The sequence below is a fragment of the Anastrepha obliqua genome, chromosome 4 (assembly GCF_027943255.1).
Source record: "Anastrepha obliqua isolate idAnaObli1 chromosome 4, idAnaObli1_1.0, whole genome shotgun sequence".
Lineage (NCBI taxonomy): Eukaryota > Metazoa > Arthropoda > Insecta > Diptera > Tephritidae > Anastrepha > Anastrepha obliqua.
Window position 1 is genome coordinate 61,838,976 of NC_072895.1, and position 18,244 is coordinate 61,857,219.

The window sequence follows — 18,244 nt, forward strand, 5'->3', positions numbered from 1 at the left end:
TATTTTTGTTTAATTCATATAGAAATTATGACACTAATAAACAAAACAATTGTTGGTGTTTTGTATTTAGGTCACTGACGTCGATCCTACAATACCCGCCGATTGAGAAGCTCCGCTGCGACCTTCCTGGAAGAATTGAATGTACATCTGCCATTTTAAATGATTAAAAAAAATTATATTATTTTAATGTATAAATAAACTGTATGCCAATTTTGAAAAAAATATATTGACTTCTTCATTTTAAATAATTTTAATGATAATCAGGGAAAATATGGCTGTTTACAGGTATCTGCCCCCTTAATAAAAAAACAATACAGACATACAAATGCATGCCTCTGTTATAAGAACTTACATGGACTTACTCGATTTTTTTATTTTAACATAAATAAGTAAGTAGTATTAAAACCAACTACTTTCCGCTTATTCCGTTTAAATTGTACGAGATTGAAAATTAAATGAACTTCTTTTAACCACAAAATGCATTTGTTTACTTTTGAAACCTTTTCTTAATGATCTTTTTTCAACATATCTTAATCTACTTTATCAAGTATGTACACTAGTTCGAGTTAAATTATTTCTCTACTTTGCTTCGTCGACGGAAGTATTCCACTGACAATGTTGAACACAAAAGTCTACAGAAGCATAGCTCTAAAATATATTTCGAGTGCCTTTATTTTTAATTTGAGTTATTAGTCCTCAGTACCTTTTTTTTGTAATGTTAATATACATTTTTGGAAGAATTTGTATGTATGAAATTTTTGGGTACGAGAAATTAATTTTTTATGTTTATTTTACTCCTTGTGAAAGCAATCATAAGTTACAACATTCGCCAATTGGGTCCGTGCCCCACTTTTTTTTTGATTTTCCTAATGCATCATATAAAAGTATAAGTAGATGACGAAAATGGTAGCTCACTAAAATGTAGAATACGCAGTAGCCAATGCGTTTTTAATCGTATAGAAGGTTTTGAACCTCTTACTGCTAATTTTTTTATTATCAAATACTGTTTTTTATATATTTACTTAAAATTTTAAAGTAAACTAATTGCAATAAATAGTTATTTTGTTTAAAAATAAAAAAAAATTGGGTCTTTCTTCAAAAATAGTCAAAGTAAGTAAATTTTAGCAGATGGTTTTGAGCAAACCAAACATCAAAAATTGAATTTTTTATGCCCAAAATGCTTATACAGAAGGAAGTTGCCATTTGTAGCACGTGTTTTTTGGCAAAAACTAATATTTTAATTATCGAACACTTTCGGTATTTGGTTTGAACTTTATCAAAGTAAAGTATTTATGAACGAAGAAGTTATCGCTAAGACTTTCCCGCCATTGTCTTACGACGCGATTGGGGAGAGCGGATCCATTTATATATAGATATGTTCATAGATTGTCTAACCTCGATGAGAAGAAAGGAATGACACCATAAACATCATTTCCGAATACCTCGGTATGTAAATACTTTTTTTTCGCTTGATCAAAACAATTTCTTTTAATAGTCCATTGAGATATTTGATATTCCGTGATATGGAGTCTACATTTCAATAGACAGATCGGCTATCGATTCTTTGGAATACACATTGCTGATTTCACGCTGAAATATTGATGAGTTGGCTGAGTTATTTCGTACGCGCAATTTATGGGTGCCAAGGCACTACATGCATCCAGATATCGCCTTACAACCTGTAAACTGGTAATCAGCGGAGCAACACACCAAATCTCTACGCTCAGAGCTTGATTTATTTGCACGCTGGCTTGGAACGATTTTTGTAGAAGTGGTGCGGTAGACCTTTAGGTTTAGACAAAGAGGTCACTATACACCATCTTCTCTGCCACTGTCCGGCACTATATAAGTGAAGGATTCAAAACTCGTTAGACGCCTCTTTAAGATACTTTAGGTTTTTTTTCTACGAATAACAGCTACCTACAAAATTTAGTTTCAGTACAAATTGAGTACGACTGCTTAACCTGACCTATCCTAATCGTAATGCCTAATATAATATTTCACATTAGAAACTGAAATGATTAATAAAAACAATTATTTGCGTGTTATTAGAACTCGAATTGCATAGCCCTCTTTAAAAAATCCGAGAGCGCTCGAATGGCGTCCAGTTGTGTGGACTATTAACATTAATAATAAATGGAGAAGTATTTGATAAATATTGCTTTAGTGAAACTATTTTGTTTGTTTGCCATTAACATGAATATTTGTACATTAGGGTGACCGGGCTTTCAAAATTATGGTGCACGAAAAATGCGATGTTACTCTCTTTTGGGTAAGCTCACTGTTATGCACTCTATCACAGAATCGGGTGTTGCGGTGGCACTGTGAATCATTTTCCCGGTGAAAACCAAACTATTTAACTGAGAAATTTAATCGTCGGTACTTGATTTTCTGTCTATTTCATGTTATGCAAGACAAAATACCGGCGGCCGCCGTAGCCGAAAAGGTTGGTGCGTGACTACCATTCGGAATTCACAGAGAGAACGTCGGTACGAATCTCGGTGAAATACCAAAATTAAGAAAAACATTTTTCTAATAGCGGTTGCCCCTCGGCAGGCAATGGCAAACCTCCGAGTGTATGTCTGCCTTGAAAAAGGTCCTGATAAAAGTATCTGCCGTTCGGAGCCGGCTTGAAACTGTAGGTACTTCCATTTGTGGAACAACATCAAGACGCACACCACAAATAGGAGCTCGGCCAAACGCCCAAAAAGGGTGTACGCGCCAATTATACAGGTCTACATAGACGATTTTCAACCTTGGTGTTTTTGAGCCACAATACAACATTTTTGAAAACAGGCCGATTTATTTGTTTTTCCACTCGGTCACCCTAATATACTCGTACATATGTACACATATTCATATGGCCACTTGTTAAGAACGTCAGCAAGTTATGGCGTCGAGTCAGTTGATTGGAGCAGCTGGTGGCGGCATTGCGCTCAACTTATTAAAATCTTAAACACAACATGAAAATTGCACGGTCATAAAATTCAAATTATAAAATAAAAATTAATATAAAAAAAATTGTTTTGAATTTTCAAAATTATTCACATTTTCTTGTATGTACCATATATTATTCATTATTTACACAGGGTGAACCACACAGTGGTTTTTTTTAATTATATGCTAATTCGACAGTGACTGCTCTTTTCCACTTGAAATCTGAATAGAAAGTCAATAACGTATTTTTGAGAAACGAAAAGAATTGCTTTAAGTTTGAACAACGTTGCGAATCGAATAACAACGTTGAAATATTGCAAAGTCAATGTTGTGTAGCCCGAACCAGTGTTGCCAACGCCAATAAATCTGAGTCGCTAGGGCCAATATCAAAAGTCGCTAGAAAGTCGCTAACTCCATCAGGGGCGGATCCTAAATTTCATTCTGAGAGGTGCACAAAAGGCCAGCTGCGGACTTAAAATTTTTAGATGAATAATAATTAAACCAGTAATACCAACTCTACTGAAATTTGAGATCAACGGAAGTTAGTTTCAATCTCGTGAAATACTGTTTTTTTTATTATGATTCGATAAATCTACTAAATTTTCTAACGCTTTGTTAATATAATTTGTGTCTGAAAAACATTCGTATCTTTAAAATATCAGTGGAAAGCATGAGTGATTCAAGCAATGTTGAAAAAGTTATTTACGAAGTTGATCCAGTACTGGATTCAAATGGAAATTTGAAAATTTATAAAATTAATAATATTAACTATTACGCTTTTATAATAAAACCAGGCAAATCATATAACAATTTACTATATTATTATTAATTAAAGCCTTGAATGGATTTATAAAATATACTTAAGCATAGTAAAGAAAAAGTGGCATAAAAAAGCTACGCTTTAAGGGGGAACACCACTGTGACAACCAAAGAAATAAGTGATTTTTTTTTAGGGGGAAAATGAAGGAATTTGTTGATCGGATTTTTTTTATTTTATTAAATGTCCATTAAAGACTGTCATTCTAAATTTTTATGGAAAAATATTAATTTCTAACAAAAATTATAAACAATCTCGTGGGTATTTCCTCCTCCATGGTCGCATCGATTACTCAAAAACGGATCATCTGGAATTAAAAATTGAAACTGCTTGTTAATTTGTATAAATGTAGTTATCGTTGTATGTACGGAATTTCGAAAATTTTCATATGAAAAAAAATGGCGAAGGATTGCGTTATTTTATCTATAGTCAGTAAATTGTTACTCTAGAGTCTAGAGTATGGAAGGTAAAGAGCATTCACGGGTAATCAAGTTGACAGAAAAGTATCTGTTGCCTAAAATGGTTTTGATTTGCTCTCCAAAAGTCGCCAGATAAGTCGCTAAATAATTTTGGTCGTCAAAACTTTTTTTTGTCGCCAAGACTCAAGCAAAAGTCGTCAATTCTAGCGACAAAGTCGCTAAATTGGCAACACTGGCCCGAACAATGCGTTTATTGAAAATAAGTCAAAATAACATTAATAAGCTAATGTCTCCTCAACGATTGATAGTCTGGTGCCAATTTTGAAATGTGGGCATAATTGTACTATTTTTCTTTCAAAATGCTGCTGGGAACGCCATTTCGGTCAACGGTGAGTACTACAGACGCATGATAAACGAGATTTTGTGGCCGCAAATTGAAGGCATGCCACAATCGATCTTTTGCGCGCCAAGTTCAGTAATCGTGTAGCTAGCCGTATCGGCGATGCCAATTGGCTATTTTGAAGCTGCGATTTGACGCCGATAGACTTTTTTTGTGTGAAGGCTTAATGTTTGCAAATAATTCGTTGACGATTCAAGCTCTTATCGAGTAAGATATTCGTAAGATAGAGCGACGGGTGATATGTTCATATCTTGGAGCTAAAATGAAATGTACAATATAATCTTTTAAATTTTGTCATCGAATCCATAAAAGTTTAAAATTTAAGCAAATTTATTGTATCCCACCTCTATTTATATAAGCTACAGCTGATAAGCTTGGTCTGATATAAAATACAAGGAAAATTTCTTCTAGTAAAATATTCTGATAAAGACGCTATATAAACTGGAAAGCAAATTTCAGTCAAGTACATCGGGGACTATCTATTATAAGATATTTTCCCCTGAATAGACTAAAATACTGCCATATTTTTTCAAAAACATAACCTTATTATTTGTTATTACATTTAAAGTAATAAGGAATTCGATCCTAGTTTTTAATAAAGTGTACATGCTTCAATAAAATAATGAATGAAATCATGCCCCATAAATTCCGACAATGCTTTTTTTATTTAAAACGAATCAATTACATATTAGGATATAGGGTTTTCCAATAACAAGTGTTATTGGTGAATGGATTGCGCTAGCGAGAGATGATTAACGATTTTTTATGGCCGGAGTTGGATGGTATTGATCTGGGCAACGTTTATTTTCAACAAGACGGCGCTACGTGCCACACAAGCAACGAAATCATTGATCTTTTACAGGAAAAGTTTCCGGACCGTGTTATCTCTCCAAGAGGTGATCACCGAGATCTTGTGATTTAACACCTTGTGACATTTTTCTTTGAGACCACGTGAAAGAAAAGGTCTACGCCAACAGCCCACGGTCGATTCAATACCTCAAAGATGGAACTCGTGAGGCTACCGAGGTTATAGGGCAGCCACTTTGCAATTTGGTTATGGAAAATTTCATGAAAAGGATATTGATCTGTAAGCGTGGTCGTGGTGGTCATTTGCCTGATGTTATTATTCCAGTATTAACAGCATACCTTCCTCTTTATAATGAAATAAACATCCAATCATTTATATAAAAAAATAGTATTTTTCTTTGAATATCAAAATAACACCTTTGTGTGGAAAACCCTATATGATATATAAATTAAACCACTATATAAGCTACACTTTATTTGCGCCAGTGAAATTCTAAGAAAGCTGCATTTGTATGCGTAGTCAGCTACACAAATGGGCATAACTAGAGATTGACCGAACATTCATTTTCAAAGCCAAACCCAACCGAATAGCGCCCAAGTAATAAACAAGGAATGATTATTTAAAAATCCAGATTTGTGTTAATAAAAAAGCGAAAAGGTATATAAATATGTAAGTTTAAATCACAGTTATTTCAGCTCTTCACATATGTAGTCTTACATATGTTTGTTAAAAAAAAAAGAACTTATTTTTCATGCAGTAATTATTTTATCGGGCAACCGCCGTAGCCGAATGGGTTGGTGCGGGACTACGAGTCGGAGAACGTAGGTTTCGATCTCCGTTAGACACCAAAATGAAAAAAAGGTTTTTTCTATTTCTATTTCTTCTCTCGGTCGCCCCTCGGCGGGCAGTGGCAAAACTCCGAGTGTACCTATTTCTGCCATGAAAAAGCTCCTCATAAAAAATATTTGCCGCACGGAGTCGGCAATTGCTCACTAGCCGTACTCGATAGAGGGGTAGATATGTAGATATTTCAAAGCAATCTTTTACGAAAAATAGTTCTAGTATTGGCTGCAGATGTTTATGAAAAGAAGTAGTTAATACAAAATTTAATAAAAAAATAGTTTTTTTAATATATAATCTTGCAAATTATATCGTTATCATATAAATCCCAAATACTGTTTTGAATTACAAAAAAATGTTTTTATTTATACAATTTTTGAACAAAAAACGAAGTTCGGTTTGTTTCTTGCTGGTACCGAATCGAAACCGAACTGAACTTTTGTAGTCGAAGATGGCCGAAACCGATGCCGAAATTCGATGGTTCTCTAGCCATAACATTACAAGCCCACTTTAACGGCTTCGTTAAACAATTGCAGATGATTTCAAAAATAACAATTTAAAATTTGTTTAATGGAAGATTAAAACCGAAAGCGATAAAATATGTATCATGAAATATATATCATACATTTGTATGAAAAAAAAAATTTACATTTATATCCGATGATAATATGTATGTATATACAGTGCCTCAATAAAGAACTCTGTATGTCCGAGTTCTTCATTCAGCTTCAAATTCAAAACTTTTGTAAGAAATGCAAGTTAAATATTTTTAGTTTTATATTTCTCTATATGGTATTCAAATAGGATTCTAAAAATAGTAATAATAATTTACAAATCTATTGTATTATCTCCTTGATATAAAAAATTTATCACGCAGTATTCTCAATATTGGTGTCAAAAAAGAAGTCGGACATCTGGCAATATTGCGATTAGTTGGCACTTTAAAACGGGGAATCCCACAATTAATTTTCTCTCGGTAGAACAGTGCAAAGAAAGAACCACATGTAATAAATGAAAGTAAAATTTCAGTCGTATTTTATTGAATAAAATTCCAAATTATAAACATGGGCAGACACCAGGGACAAAGCTCAATTGAAGTCAGAAGTTATGACATTTTGAAATTAACAGTTTCAGTTACGCCAATAGACGTTTACCCAACGTATACGTAACTGAAACTGTTAATTTCAAAATGTCATAACTTTTTTTTTAAAAAATCGTACAATAATTTAAAAAAATGGGTTTTAAAGCTAAAGAGTTGTACTATGCGACCTTTTCGTCGAAAATTGAAAAAAAAAAATTTCTATCCCAAAAAAAATTATCAAAAATGGCTAAAATGGCCATTTTTTGACCTTTTAGGCTTCATTTACCAAAAATCCTGACGTGATGGAGCATTTTGAAGGTCAGATTCGTTTTCAGCGCATAAAAAACTACAAGAAACAAGTACAGCCATTCTAGAAACTGAAAAAAGTTAAATTTCGCAGGCCTGTGTTATTAGTCTGCATGATAAGGGTCAAACCGTTCGGGAAATCACAGAAATAGTGCATAGATCCCGTTCGACTGTATACGACGTGACAAAACGTTTCAAAGAAAGAAAATCAGTGAAAAATAAGAAGAAATTGGGACGACCAAAACTGTTTGTGGATGCAGATGAACGGTAGAGAGTACAACAAATTAAGAAAAATCCAAATTTGAGCGCCCCTAAGCTCGCAACAGAAGTCGCCCAATAATAATGGAACAGTTGCACGAAAAAACCTTTAATCAACGAGATTAACCGACACAAGAGAATAAAATTCGCAAAGCGTCATGGGGATAAGGATATCGAGTTCTGGAAGCAAAAGTCTTATTTGCAGATGAAAGCAAGTTTAACATATTTAGGTCAGATGGACAATCTTATGTGTGTAGAAGACCTAATTGACAGTTGCTGGAAAAAATTTACGTCCGACAGTTAAACATGGGGTCGGTAATGGTATGAGGTTGTATGTCCGCTGCTGGTACTGGAAGTAGCTAACAATTATTACAGAAAATTTAGTTCAAAGTGCTGCCTAGTTGGGAATTAAGGACAATTTCCAGTACTATTATGACAACGATCCCAAGCATAACTCACTTGATGTTCGCCTATGGCTTATGTACAACTGGTTTAAAGTATCTTACTTGAAACACCTCCACAATCTCCAGATATCAATGTAATTGGATAACTGTGAGCTCATTTGCAAACCAACTGAACAACGTAGTTAAGAAACAAGAAAGACCTAGAAGATTCTATTAAAGAAGGGTGGGGGAAAATAGATCCTTTAACATACAAGAAGCTGGTCGAATCCATGCCAAGAAGACTGAAAGCTGCGAGAAAAAATAAAGGCTTGCCGACTAAATATTAATTATTTTGTTTTTTTCTTAAATATTATTTGCCTAACTCTACTTGATATAAATGCGCGAGTTCTTTTTTGTCATGCATTGTTTTTTGATAAGTTTTTATGATTGTATTTTCTATGTAAGAATGAGTTGAAGTTTGTATATGTTTTTTGTAGTTTTGGAAAATACGCTTGAAAACGAAAATAAATATGACACATAAACGCATTAGATTTGCATTTTAATATATATATTTTGATTTCAAACCATATCACATAATAAAAAATTGGTACACATTTTGTTAAATGTGGTTGCTCGTCTTCGTTTCCTCCATCGACGAAATACTTTTACTTGCGGCAAACGCAGGCATTTTGACGGTTACAATAACCTCCTTGACGCTTGCCAAGTATTATGCAATGGGCTGAACAGGCGTAACTATTGCAAGTGAAACGTTTCTGACGAACCAAATTTTCAACAGCCATCTCCCTTTCCGTAGCTAACTGTGCGGGTAAGCTTATACCATCAGCCGCTGTAAAGGCGGTTTCGTCAGCAAGTGCGGCGATTGTACCGAGAATACAGAAAGAACAGATGAGGAAAGCCAAAAGTGCGATGATCTTCATATTGAGTGGCTGTCGCTACGAAATCAATTGTGTTCTGATTCTCTGTATCGTTGCCCATCTGAGTTTTATACGCCACTCGAGGCCTGGAGAACAGTCGCCTTATTTTCGTAGCGATAACGCATCTCTTCGATTTTGTGATTCCCGGTGTAATTGGATGTACGAGTATGCACAATAAAGCATTTGTGAACAAATATATTGATTGCTTGTACATATATGCATACGTATGTATATAAAGGGTATTCCTTGAAACTTACAAACTTACAAAACGCTGATATTCAAGCATTTACACACACTGTTACATGAACGCACCTCGCGAAGTATTTGTGCAATTCCAAGGTTTCTTTGTGGATTCGCTTAAATTTACGCACTGAAATCGTGGATTAAACTCATGTACACATTTTATATAAACCTATCCTCATAATAATTTTGACAGCTGTTTTACGAGTTCGTAAGTTTACCAGGTTTATGTGGGGCACGAGGTTTTTCAGCGTTTAGATGAATACCCTTATTGTATTTTTTGTGGGTTGAGTTGTAAGAGTGTAGTCCTGTGTTTGCACTGCGAATTTCATTCAAACATTTAGCTGTGTGAAGTGTTAGTAAACAGTGCAAAAGTCACGTACTTATACTCTGAAGCATATTACGCTTTGCATACTTAAATCAAGACCAAATCAAGGTACTTAAACCTTTTCCCCGACAGTTTGGGGTGCTCGTATATAGAGTATTGTTGGAGAAAATCGCGAGTGTTTTGTTTATGTTTTTTTGCCATCTCAACCATGAATTTTTAATATCCGCTCTCAGTTTATAATGATATAAATAATATCTCCCAAGAAGAATAAACAATTCAAATAGCACTAACTTTTCTAAGCCACAAGTATTGGGGTCAAACTATCGACACAACCAAGCATTATCACGCATTCAAGGTTTGGCCATTCGCAGCAAAATTCTGACAGTAAAAAATATTGTCATAGAGGATTCGGTAGTAGAATTGCGTCCGCTCATTTCACACGTATTATTACGCTCTTTGAATCAGTCGTTGTTTAGACCAATCAGAGTTTTTGAGAGCGCTGCCAAAATGTGAATTGTTTGTAACTTTAGCCAGTGATGTAACACTGGAAGAAACATTACTTGGGAATTTTTTAAACAAAAATTAGGAATTTTACAGTTTTCACATGACCACACCATACATATACATATGTAACGGGTGATTTTTTAGCTATTATCTTTTTAAACAGTTGGTTTAAACAGCTGACGCACGTTTCGTGTTTTGTTTCACTGCCAAACATCTTCAGTTTGATCTATAATTTAACCATGAATCGTCTTACAAACGAACAACGCTAGCAAATCATTGAATTTTATTATAAAAATACGTGTTTTGTTAAGAAAGTTTAAAATCCACTTTTTTATCGAAAAATTGTGTTCAGCGACGAAGCTCATTTTTGGATCAATGGGTACGTAAATAAGCAGAATTGTCGATTTTGTAGTGAAGATCAGCCAGAAGAATTGCAAGAGCTACTAATGTATTCAGAAAAGATCAGAGTTTGGTGCGGTTTATGGGCTGGAGGTATCATTGGACCGTACTTCTTCAAAGATGCTGCAAATCGTAACGTAACTGTGAATGGCGAGTGCTACCGTGAAATGATATCCAACCTTTTTTTGTCCAAAATGCAAGAGCTTGACTTGCATGACATGTGGTTTCAGCAAGACGGTGCCACATGCCACACAGCACGCGTAACAATGGACTTATTGAGAGGCGAGTTCGGTGAACATTTTATTTCACGTTCGAGGCCTGTCAATTGGGTTGCCAATCGTGCGATATAACGCCTTTAGATTATTTTTTGTGGAGCTATGTTAAAGCTCATGTCTATTCAGACAATCCTGCTTCAATTAACGCATATGTGAGATACCGGCCGAAACATTGGAAAGAGTATGCCAAAATTGGACTAAGCGGATGGACCATTTGAAGCGCAGTCGCGGTCAACATTTGCATGAAATAATCTTCAAACTTTAAATTATATGGACTGTACTATAGACTTAAATAAAAATTTCATGAATTTTTCTGAATTTTACGTGTGTTTTTTAGAAAATTTTTTCTATAACTCTTAAAAACTCACCCTTTATGTATATAAACCTACTATAAAAATATTGTAATTAATTTAGAAGGTGATATTCTAGATTGGGATTCCTTATTTACTGGGGTGGAACTTGCCAGTTGTTATGATATTTTCAAGTTTAGAATAAATGATATCAGTAAAAAATATACCTGTGATAAAAATGACTAGTTATAGAGTATCTTAGCATACGAGGGAACTGAGAAAACCTAAAAACTTGAGAAGCAAATATTTTAAAAATTTAAGTTAGGATTTATATGCAACTTAGACGATTTGGTACTTAGTTGTATAGATTTGATTTCTGTATTTTTTGGTAGGTAGTTATTATGCCTTTTAATGTTAAAAAGTAAATATTATTTATTATTATATTAATTATATTTATTAGTGCAAGGTGTTTAGAGCCAATAAAATATTTATATTGTATTACTGTGTTAAATATTTGGTTTTGAGTAAATGTCAGGGACAATGAGTTTTCAACTTTCCAAGTCAGGAGAAGGAGATAATTGAATTGTGATCCCTTCAATTTGTGATATTTTGCAATTTTTTTTTATTTAATTTGTTTGTTTTTTTACAAATTTGTTTTTGTTACCCACTTTTTATTTTACATATTTTCAAAAATTTCAATATTTTTTATAAATATACTAGTATTACCCAGTGGGCTTCGCACCACCATACATAAAATGTTTTTTTATATCGCAAGAAATTTTTCATATTAAGTTTTCTTTATAGAACTCGTAAAATGTTTAAACAGTTGAATTAGTCACAATAGCGTTTTCTGTACTTTTTTAAAATTTGATTGTGGTGGTTACCTACATATACATATACAGGTAAGGTAAAAGAGCCGATAAAAACTTATAATTAAACTTTGATTCTTTAATTTCCATTTCAATTTTTTACGCTAAATAAATTCTGCTGAAATAAATAAAGTTAAAAATGTTTTTCCAGTTCCTCCTGGAGCATTCAATTTTTTATTATATTTGCGTCCAAAATGACTTGCAGTTCGATAAAAAATTGATGCGAAAGTTGATTGCATCGCAAAATAAAATTGTTTTCTTGAGGGCGAATCATCAATCGATACGAATAAAAATTCATCGCACTGACGGTTTTCGTTGATTTTTGACCTGCGATGCAAAAATTAATTAGCGTATGAAAATTATTTAAAAATCATATTTAAACAAAAATAAAATGTGTATGTACCAGTTGTTGGCTTTATCATTGGTATGTTGATATGATAGCCATCGTCCCCTCTCCAAAACAAAATGGGGTATTGCAATGCATCATAACAGCGATGGAGTTCTGAAATACGTTGTAATTGCTCATTTCTACGATACAAAACAATATCTCGTGGCTGAAACTGTTCACCAACCACAACAATAGCTACTTCATCAATCGGTGGTACATTGAATCGTCTGGCGTGCTCCCAATTGGTGTTGTATCCGCTTTTATTATGATTTTGTGGCCATCGGTGGGCATCAGATCGAGTGCCACTTTGAACAATTTCACCAATTCATTGTTTTGATGGAACATTGTTTGCAATTCATACACGATTGATCTTCTCGTATTCGTCGAAATTGCACAGCGCTGATCTAATTCACGATTCTCATCACCAATAAAATATATTTGCAAAAATTGATGGTCACCATCTGGGAATGGTAGCAAAGACCCAGCTCTATGGTATATTTGACCTTGAATCTGTAAAGTTCGAGAAATATATGTAGATAACGGATCTGAATTTTTAAAAACATTTTAACTGGTTGTAGTACATAAGAATGCAATCTCTTAACCTGAAGGCGAGTTCCCAATTGGTCTATATCTGGAGTCCTTAGTTACCCAGCGAAAAGAAAAGTCTTCTTTTCATTAGCATTAATCAACAACTTACAATGGATACTCATGTGGTTCAAACACATCCTAGGGTTATCCAGGTCCACATTTTGGCCGATATCTCGAGACCCTAGTCACGGAGCGGCATCAAAAATACTCTATACTATAGAATCATCAGCAGCTTCCATTTGCTACCCATATTGTACAAACACATCCTGGGGTTACCCGGGTTCACGTTTTGGCCTATTTCTCGAGACCCTGGTATCCGATTCTTAAAATTTCAAAACACAAACCATCTACTGAATAGTCCAAACAAAGCCTAAAAATTTGGTTTGGATAGGTGAGCCCGTTCTTGAGTTATAAGATTACCAAGGAAATGTAACTTCTTTTTATATATATAGATATCTTTATATTTCAATATCTTATTGTGTATTAAAATCAAAATTTGTAAAACAAGAACTAGTAGTCTTATTGTAAAGATAAAAGTCATGACATTCATAAAATTTATAGGAAGGATAAGTTGTATAGGGTGTAGAGGAGTAAACATAGAGTACTATATAGGCATTCAAGTGAAGAAAAATTAGAACACCATTAACGAAAATAAGATCTAGAATTCGAGAAAGATCATTTGAGAAATTTTCACACATGGTATACCATTAATATTATTTGGACATAATGCAGTACTATCGCCTGCATTACTAAGATTGCAGTCACCCAGAACACAAAAATTGCCATTATTGGAGGATAGAGCGGGATCATTATCCACATATTTATATACATTTGTATATATTATATGTAACTCATGCGCACTTCTATAACAGCGTCAGTTTCACTACACTTCGAATTGCTCAAATTTGTTTTAGTTAACTTTTCATCTGAAAAAATCTATATGTGAAACCTCAAGCCTAAAAAACAACAATATATGTAGGTATATGTAGTACGTAATTTTAATGCCTCGCCGTAGCCTTATTTTCAGAAGGCAGTCTAGAGCACATTAAACAGGTAGCAGCAGTAGAGCAAAAACAACAAGAGCAATATATTTTTCGTTTCAGCTTTTCATCAGAGTGGAGCCACGTGTTTGTCTGCTGACACAACAGGTATCTGCGTCCTTGAGGCAGTCCATCATAACTAAAGGCATGTTCCATAGCTTTGAAAAACTTTGCTTTTCTTTTTTATAATAAAACCTAAGTAAATCAAATGCAAAATTAATACATACACACATACATAGGTATATGCAATAATACAGTTTATTTTTGAAAAAAAGGAATATTAATATTTTAAAGAAATAAATTTGCGAATAGTTTAAAAAAAATGTATAATAATAAAAATGGTTTTCATTAAGCTGCAAGTTTTCACTGCCGACAAATGCATGTACCCCGACGGCAAAAACCGCCACGCCATTTGCCCAGTGCAACGCAATGGGCGGAACACGCTGGAGGGCTTTTGAGCACGTCACAAGTGAAACGCTTTTGGCGATTCAAATGCACCACAGGCTCCGAGTTTTCCACGGCCAACTGTTCCAATAGAGGATTCACGTCTATTGCTTCCAGAGCAGCTCCTTCCGCCGCAGGCTTGGTACTGGCGGCCGTGAATAGGCAAAAAGCGTAGATCAGTCCAGCAAAAAGTACAATTGTCTTCATATTGGTTTGAATTTTTCGGATGAGATTTGCTGTTAATTTGAAGGTGACTTTGTTTTCAGTTGCGGTTGTTGTGCACTGATGCTAAATTCGGTGTTCATTTGTCTTTTATACTCAATATTTTCGCCATAGAACTGATAGCGCGCGCTTATAAATCTGGATTTCCCAACGTACATACATAATTGTACGAAAGCACATATTTACATTTTATATATACTCAGTGTAGGGGACTCACGAAGGTGTTTTCACAAAATCCATGCATGATAAGCAGGGAAATTTTGTATGTGGGAATATACGTTACCTTAAACAAATTTTTTGCGCTATTAGTCTACTTTCATACATATTATTTCTTTACGCATACCTATAACTATTGCTTGTAGTGAGCTAGCACTGTAAAAAAAGTGTTATAGGTACATGCACTACTAGAAATAATCAATTAGAGTAGCTAATCCTCTCGTAAATAAAAAAGCATGCATAAAATAAGTAAATATTTATAGGTTTTCTTACAATAGTTCCTTTATAGAAAGTAAAAGATACTATATACTACTAAATAAAAATATATTTTTAGATACATAACTACATATGTGCACGTAAAAGGTTATAAAAACATCCTTCAGTGCTAAAAAAATAATAGTAAACCAAAAAACAAAATTTGTTTAGTGTAAAAAAGTTAGGTCCAACTCACTCGTCCATATTTAATTCTCTCAAGGCGTTATAGGAAAAGTTACTAGAATAATATAGTTAATGCATTATATATATATTAGGCCGGGCCGATTTGTGGGGAGGCAAAAAAATCGGTCATTGCTCTGTGAAAATCATATTCTAGGGATCAAAATAAGAAATTTTGCCGAAGGAACCATACCTCTAAAACGAATTATGATGTCCCCCAATTTGGGTCGAACTTTTTAGTTTCTTTTCTATAACTCACTTAAATTAATTTTTTCATTTACATATGTTCTGACTAAATAAATTTCTTAAGAGAAAAAATAGATATTATTGTAAATAAATAATAAATATTATTATAAATAAATAAAAATAAAGAAAAAACATAGTCATTTAGCTGATTTTTTCATGTAAAGGCCAAAAATGGTGATATTTGAAATGATTGTATGGGGAACCCCTCAGGGGAGTTCCAGGGGGTGTGCCTGCGTGTGCATGGGTGGATCGGCCGTCCAAAGTTAGTGGGGGTCGGTCATACATTTGGACTCGATTGGAGCACTCTAAATGGGCCAAAGTGGGATTTTTCGTTCGACCCAAATTGGAGGACACCAGAATTCGTTTTAAAGGTATGGTTTCTTCGGCAAAGTTTCTTATTTTGATCGCTAGAATACGATTTTCACAGAGCAATGAGCGATTTTTAAATCGACCCGCCCTAATATACATATATCGGCTATCTATCTTTTCAGCACAGTTTAATGGCACTACTTTTGGCCGTTCCTCCGACTTCATACCACAAACTATTTTAAAATCATTTTCTTCTTCCATCTAGGCATCATCAAAACCTCCTTCTAAGTCATCCGTATAAAAAGTTTTTAAATTTAGTATAGCATTATCGTCAATACTCGAGGTATTATCAGGAAAAACCGTTTGAGAGCCAAAGGTTAGAGTATTTTTCAGATATAGGGTTTTCGGTGGCGAAAGGAGTAAATACTAAATTAAAAAATAATTATTAATGAAACGAGTTTCCAAAAAATATGGTTCAATAATTCCATTGTTTGACAATGTGAATCAAACCGTCACTTTGGGGTTTATCAGTGGCTATTGATGTTATAACAGTGAGTGCTGTCCTTAGGTGCCATAATTCTATAATATACAAAGGATAGTGTTTATTGTGCGAAATCGTTCTAAATTTGTATTCGTTAGGCTTAAGCACTTGCACGATTTGAATTTTGAAGGAGGGAAGTCGAAGTTCCCCTTTCTCAATATTTCATGCACAATATTTTTCGGTAATCCCAGGGTAGCAACTCTCTTGCCGGACTTGTTACGACGAATTCAATATTCACATTTTTTCTCGATGACCGGCTAGGCTCCGGCCTCCGAACTTGTTGCCCGGAACCTTCGCACCTAATATTCACTTGGGGCATCACCTAAACGTCGAATATTGAAACAGGAACAAGATCTACAACAAGAAGTTGCTCACTAACCACTGACTTTGAAATACTTGTACACAAAGGCAAATACTTGTGCAAAGGCAACTTTTCCACTCGTCCATTACCACATAATGACTAAATAATCTGAACGAATAACGAAGCTACCGCGGTTCCCTTCCCCTCATATGCTCAGCAGTTAAGGATAAACTTTAAATTGGAAACATAATTTTGCCACCGGACACCCAGTGTATCATCGTCTAATGGACGAGCTTCGGTGCTTATAAGTATGAGGAGCTTTTCTTAAAATCCCGCTTATCTTGCGGGAGGAGGTTAGCAGAGACTGAGCAACCAAAAATGTGCTCAGCCTTTGTGAATAGTTTTAGTAATAAGAATATTAATCTTTTTTTTGTTTTTAAAGTTTTATGGCCGTTTTGCGGCCGCCGTAGCAGAATGGGTTGGTGCGTGACTACCATTCGGAATTCACAAAAAGAACGTAGGTTCGAATCTCGGTGAAACACCAAAATTAAGAAACTCTTTTTTCTAATAGCAGTCGCCCCTCGGCCGGCAATGGCAAACCTCCGAGTGTATTTCTCACATGAAAAAGCTCCTCATAAAAATATCTGCCGTTCGGAGTCGGCTAGAAGCTGTAAGTCCCTCCATTTGTGGAGTAACATCAAGACGCACATCCCAAATAGAAGGAGGAGCTCGGCCAAACACCCAAAAAGGGTGTACGCGCCAATTATATATACATATATATGTATTAAGTTTTATTTATTTTATTATTTGGTTTTGAAAATGTGCAATAATAAAAAAAGGGGAAAATTCTAGTTTTGTTCATTTTTATTAAAGATGGTTAAGATTCTAGAAAATTGTGTTACCACTTCACAGTTGATTAAATTTAATATTTTTAATGCTACTTATTATTCTTTGGTGTTTGGGTAAGGTCAAAATAATTACTTCTGGACTATCGCGAAATAGGGTGACAAACCCTGTTACTACTTCTTCGCTTAGAATTACGAATGTTATTCGAATTAATTCAAATGCTATACTTGTATAACGAGCAGCACACATTTCTATTTTCTTCTGCTTTACATACATTAGCCACTTAGGTCATAAATGTGTTTAAAAAATCTCAGTCATTTGAGGCATTAGAGAGTGGATTGGATCAAAGAAATGTCCCCACTATTTCCGATACCCGGTTAAATTTCACCTTCAGCAAGAAAGCACAAAGCGTCACTAAGGGGCCGGACTCTCTCTACCTCTTCAAAACAAAAATATCGATGTTGTGGTCACGCGCCAATTAATAAAAGTTTCTACCGTTGTTCGTCGCTTAAGTTAAATCGCATTATAATTAGTTGTGCCCTACGATTTGTTTCAGACTCCTCAAACATTAATAGGCAA

At 34.5% G+C, this 18,244-nt stretch overlaps 2 protein-coding genes across 2 annotated transcripts; both read right to left on the reverse strand.

Annotated features, from left to right (window-relative positions):
• Positions 1 to 8,795: 8,795 nt before the first annotated feature.
• LOC129243722 (defensin-B-like) lies at positions 8,796 to 9,210 on the reverse strand. The gene has a single exon (XM_054880967.1). The coding sequence runs from the start codon at positions 9,185 to 9,187 to the stop codon at positions 8,915 to 8,917; it is 273 nt and encodes a 90-aa protein (XP_054736942.1). The 5' UTR covers positions 9,188 to 9,210; the 3' UTR covers positions 8,796 to 8,914.
• A 5,111-nt stretch (positions 9,211 to 14,321) lies between these two features.
• On the reverse strand, positions 14,322 to 14,844 carry LOC129243719 (defensin coprisin-like). Its single transcript, XM_054880964.1, has one exon. The coding sequence runs from the start codon at positions 14,754 to 14,756 to the stop codon at positions 14,469 to 14,471; it is 288 nt and encodes a 95-aa protein (XP_054736939.1). The 5' UTR covers positions 14,757 to 14,844; the 3' UTR covers positions 14,322 to 14,468.
• Positions 14,845 to 18,244: the final 3,400 nt, after the last annotated feature.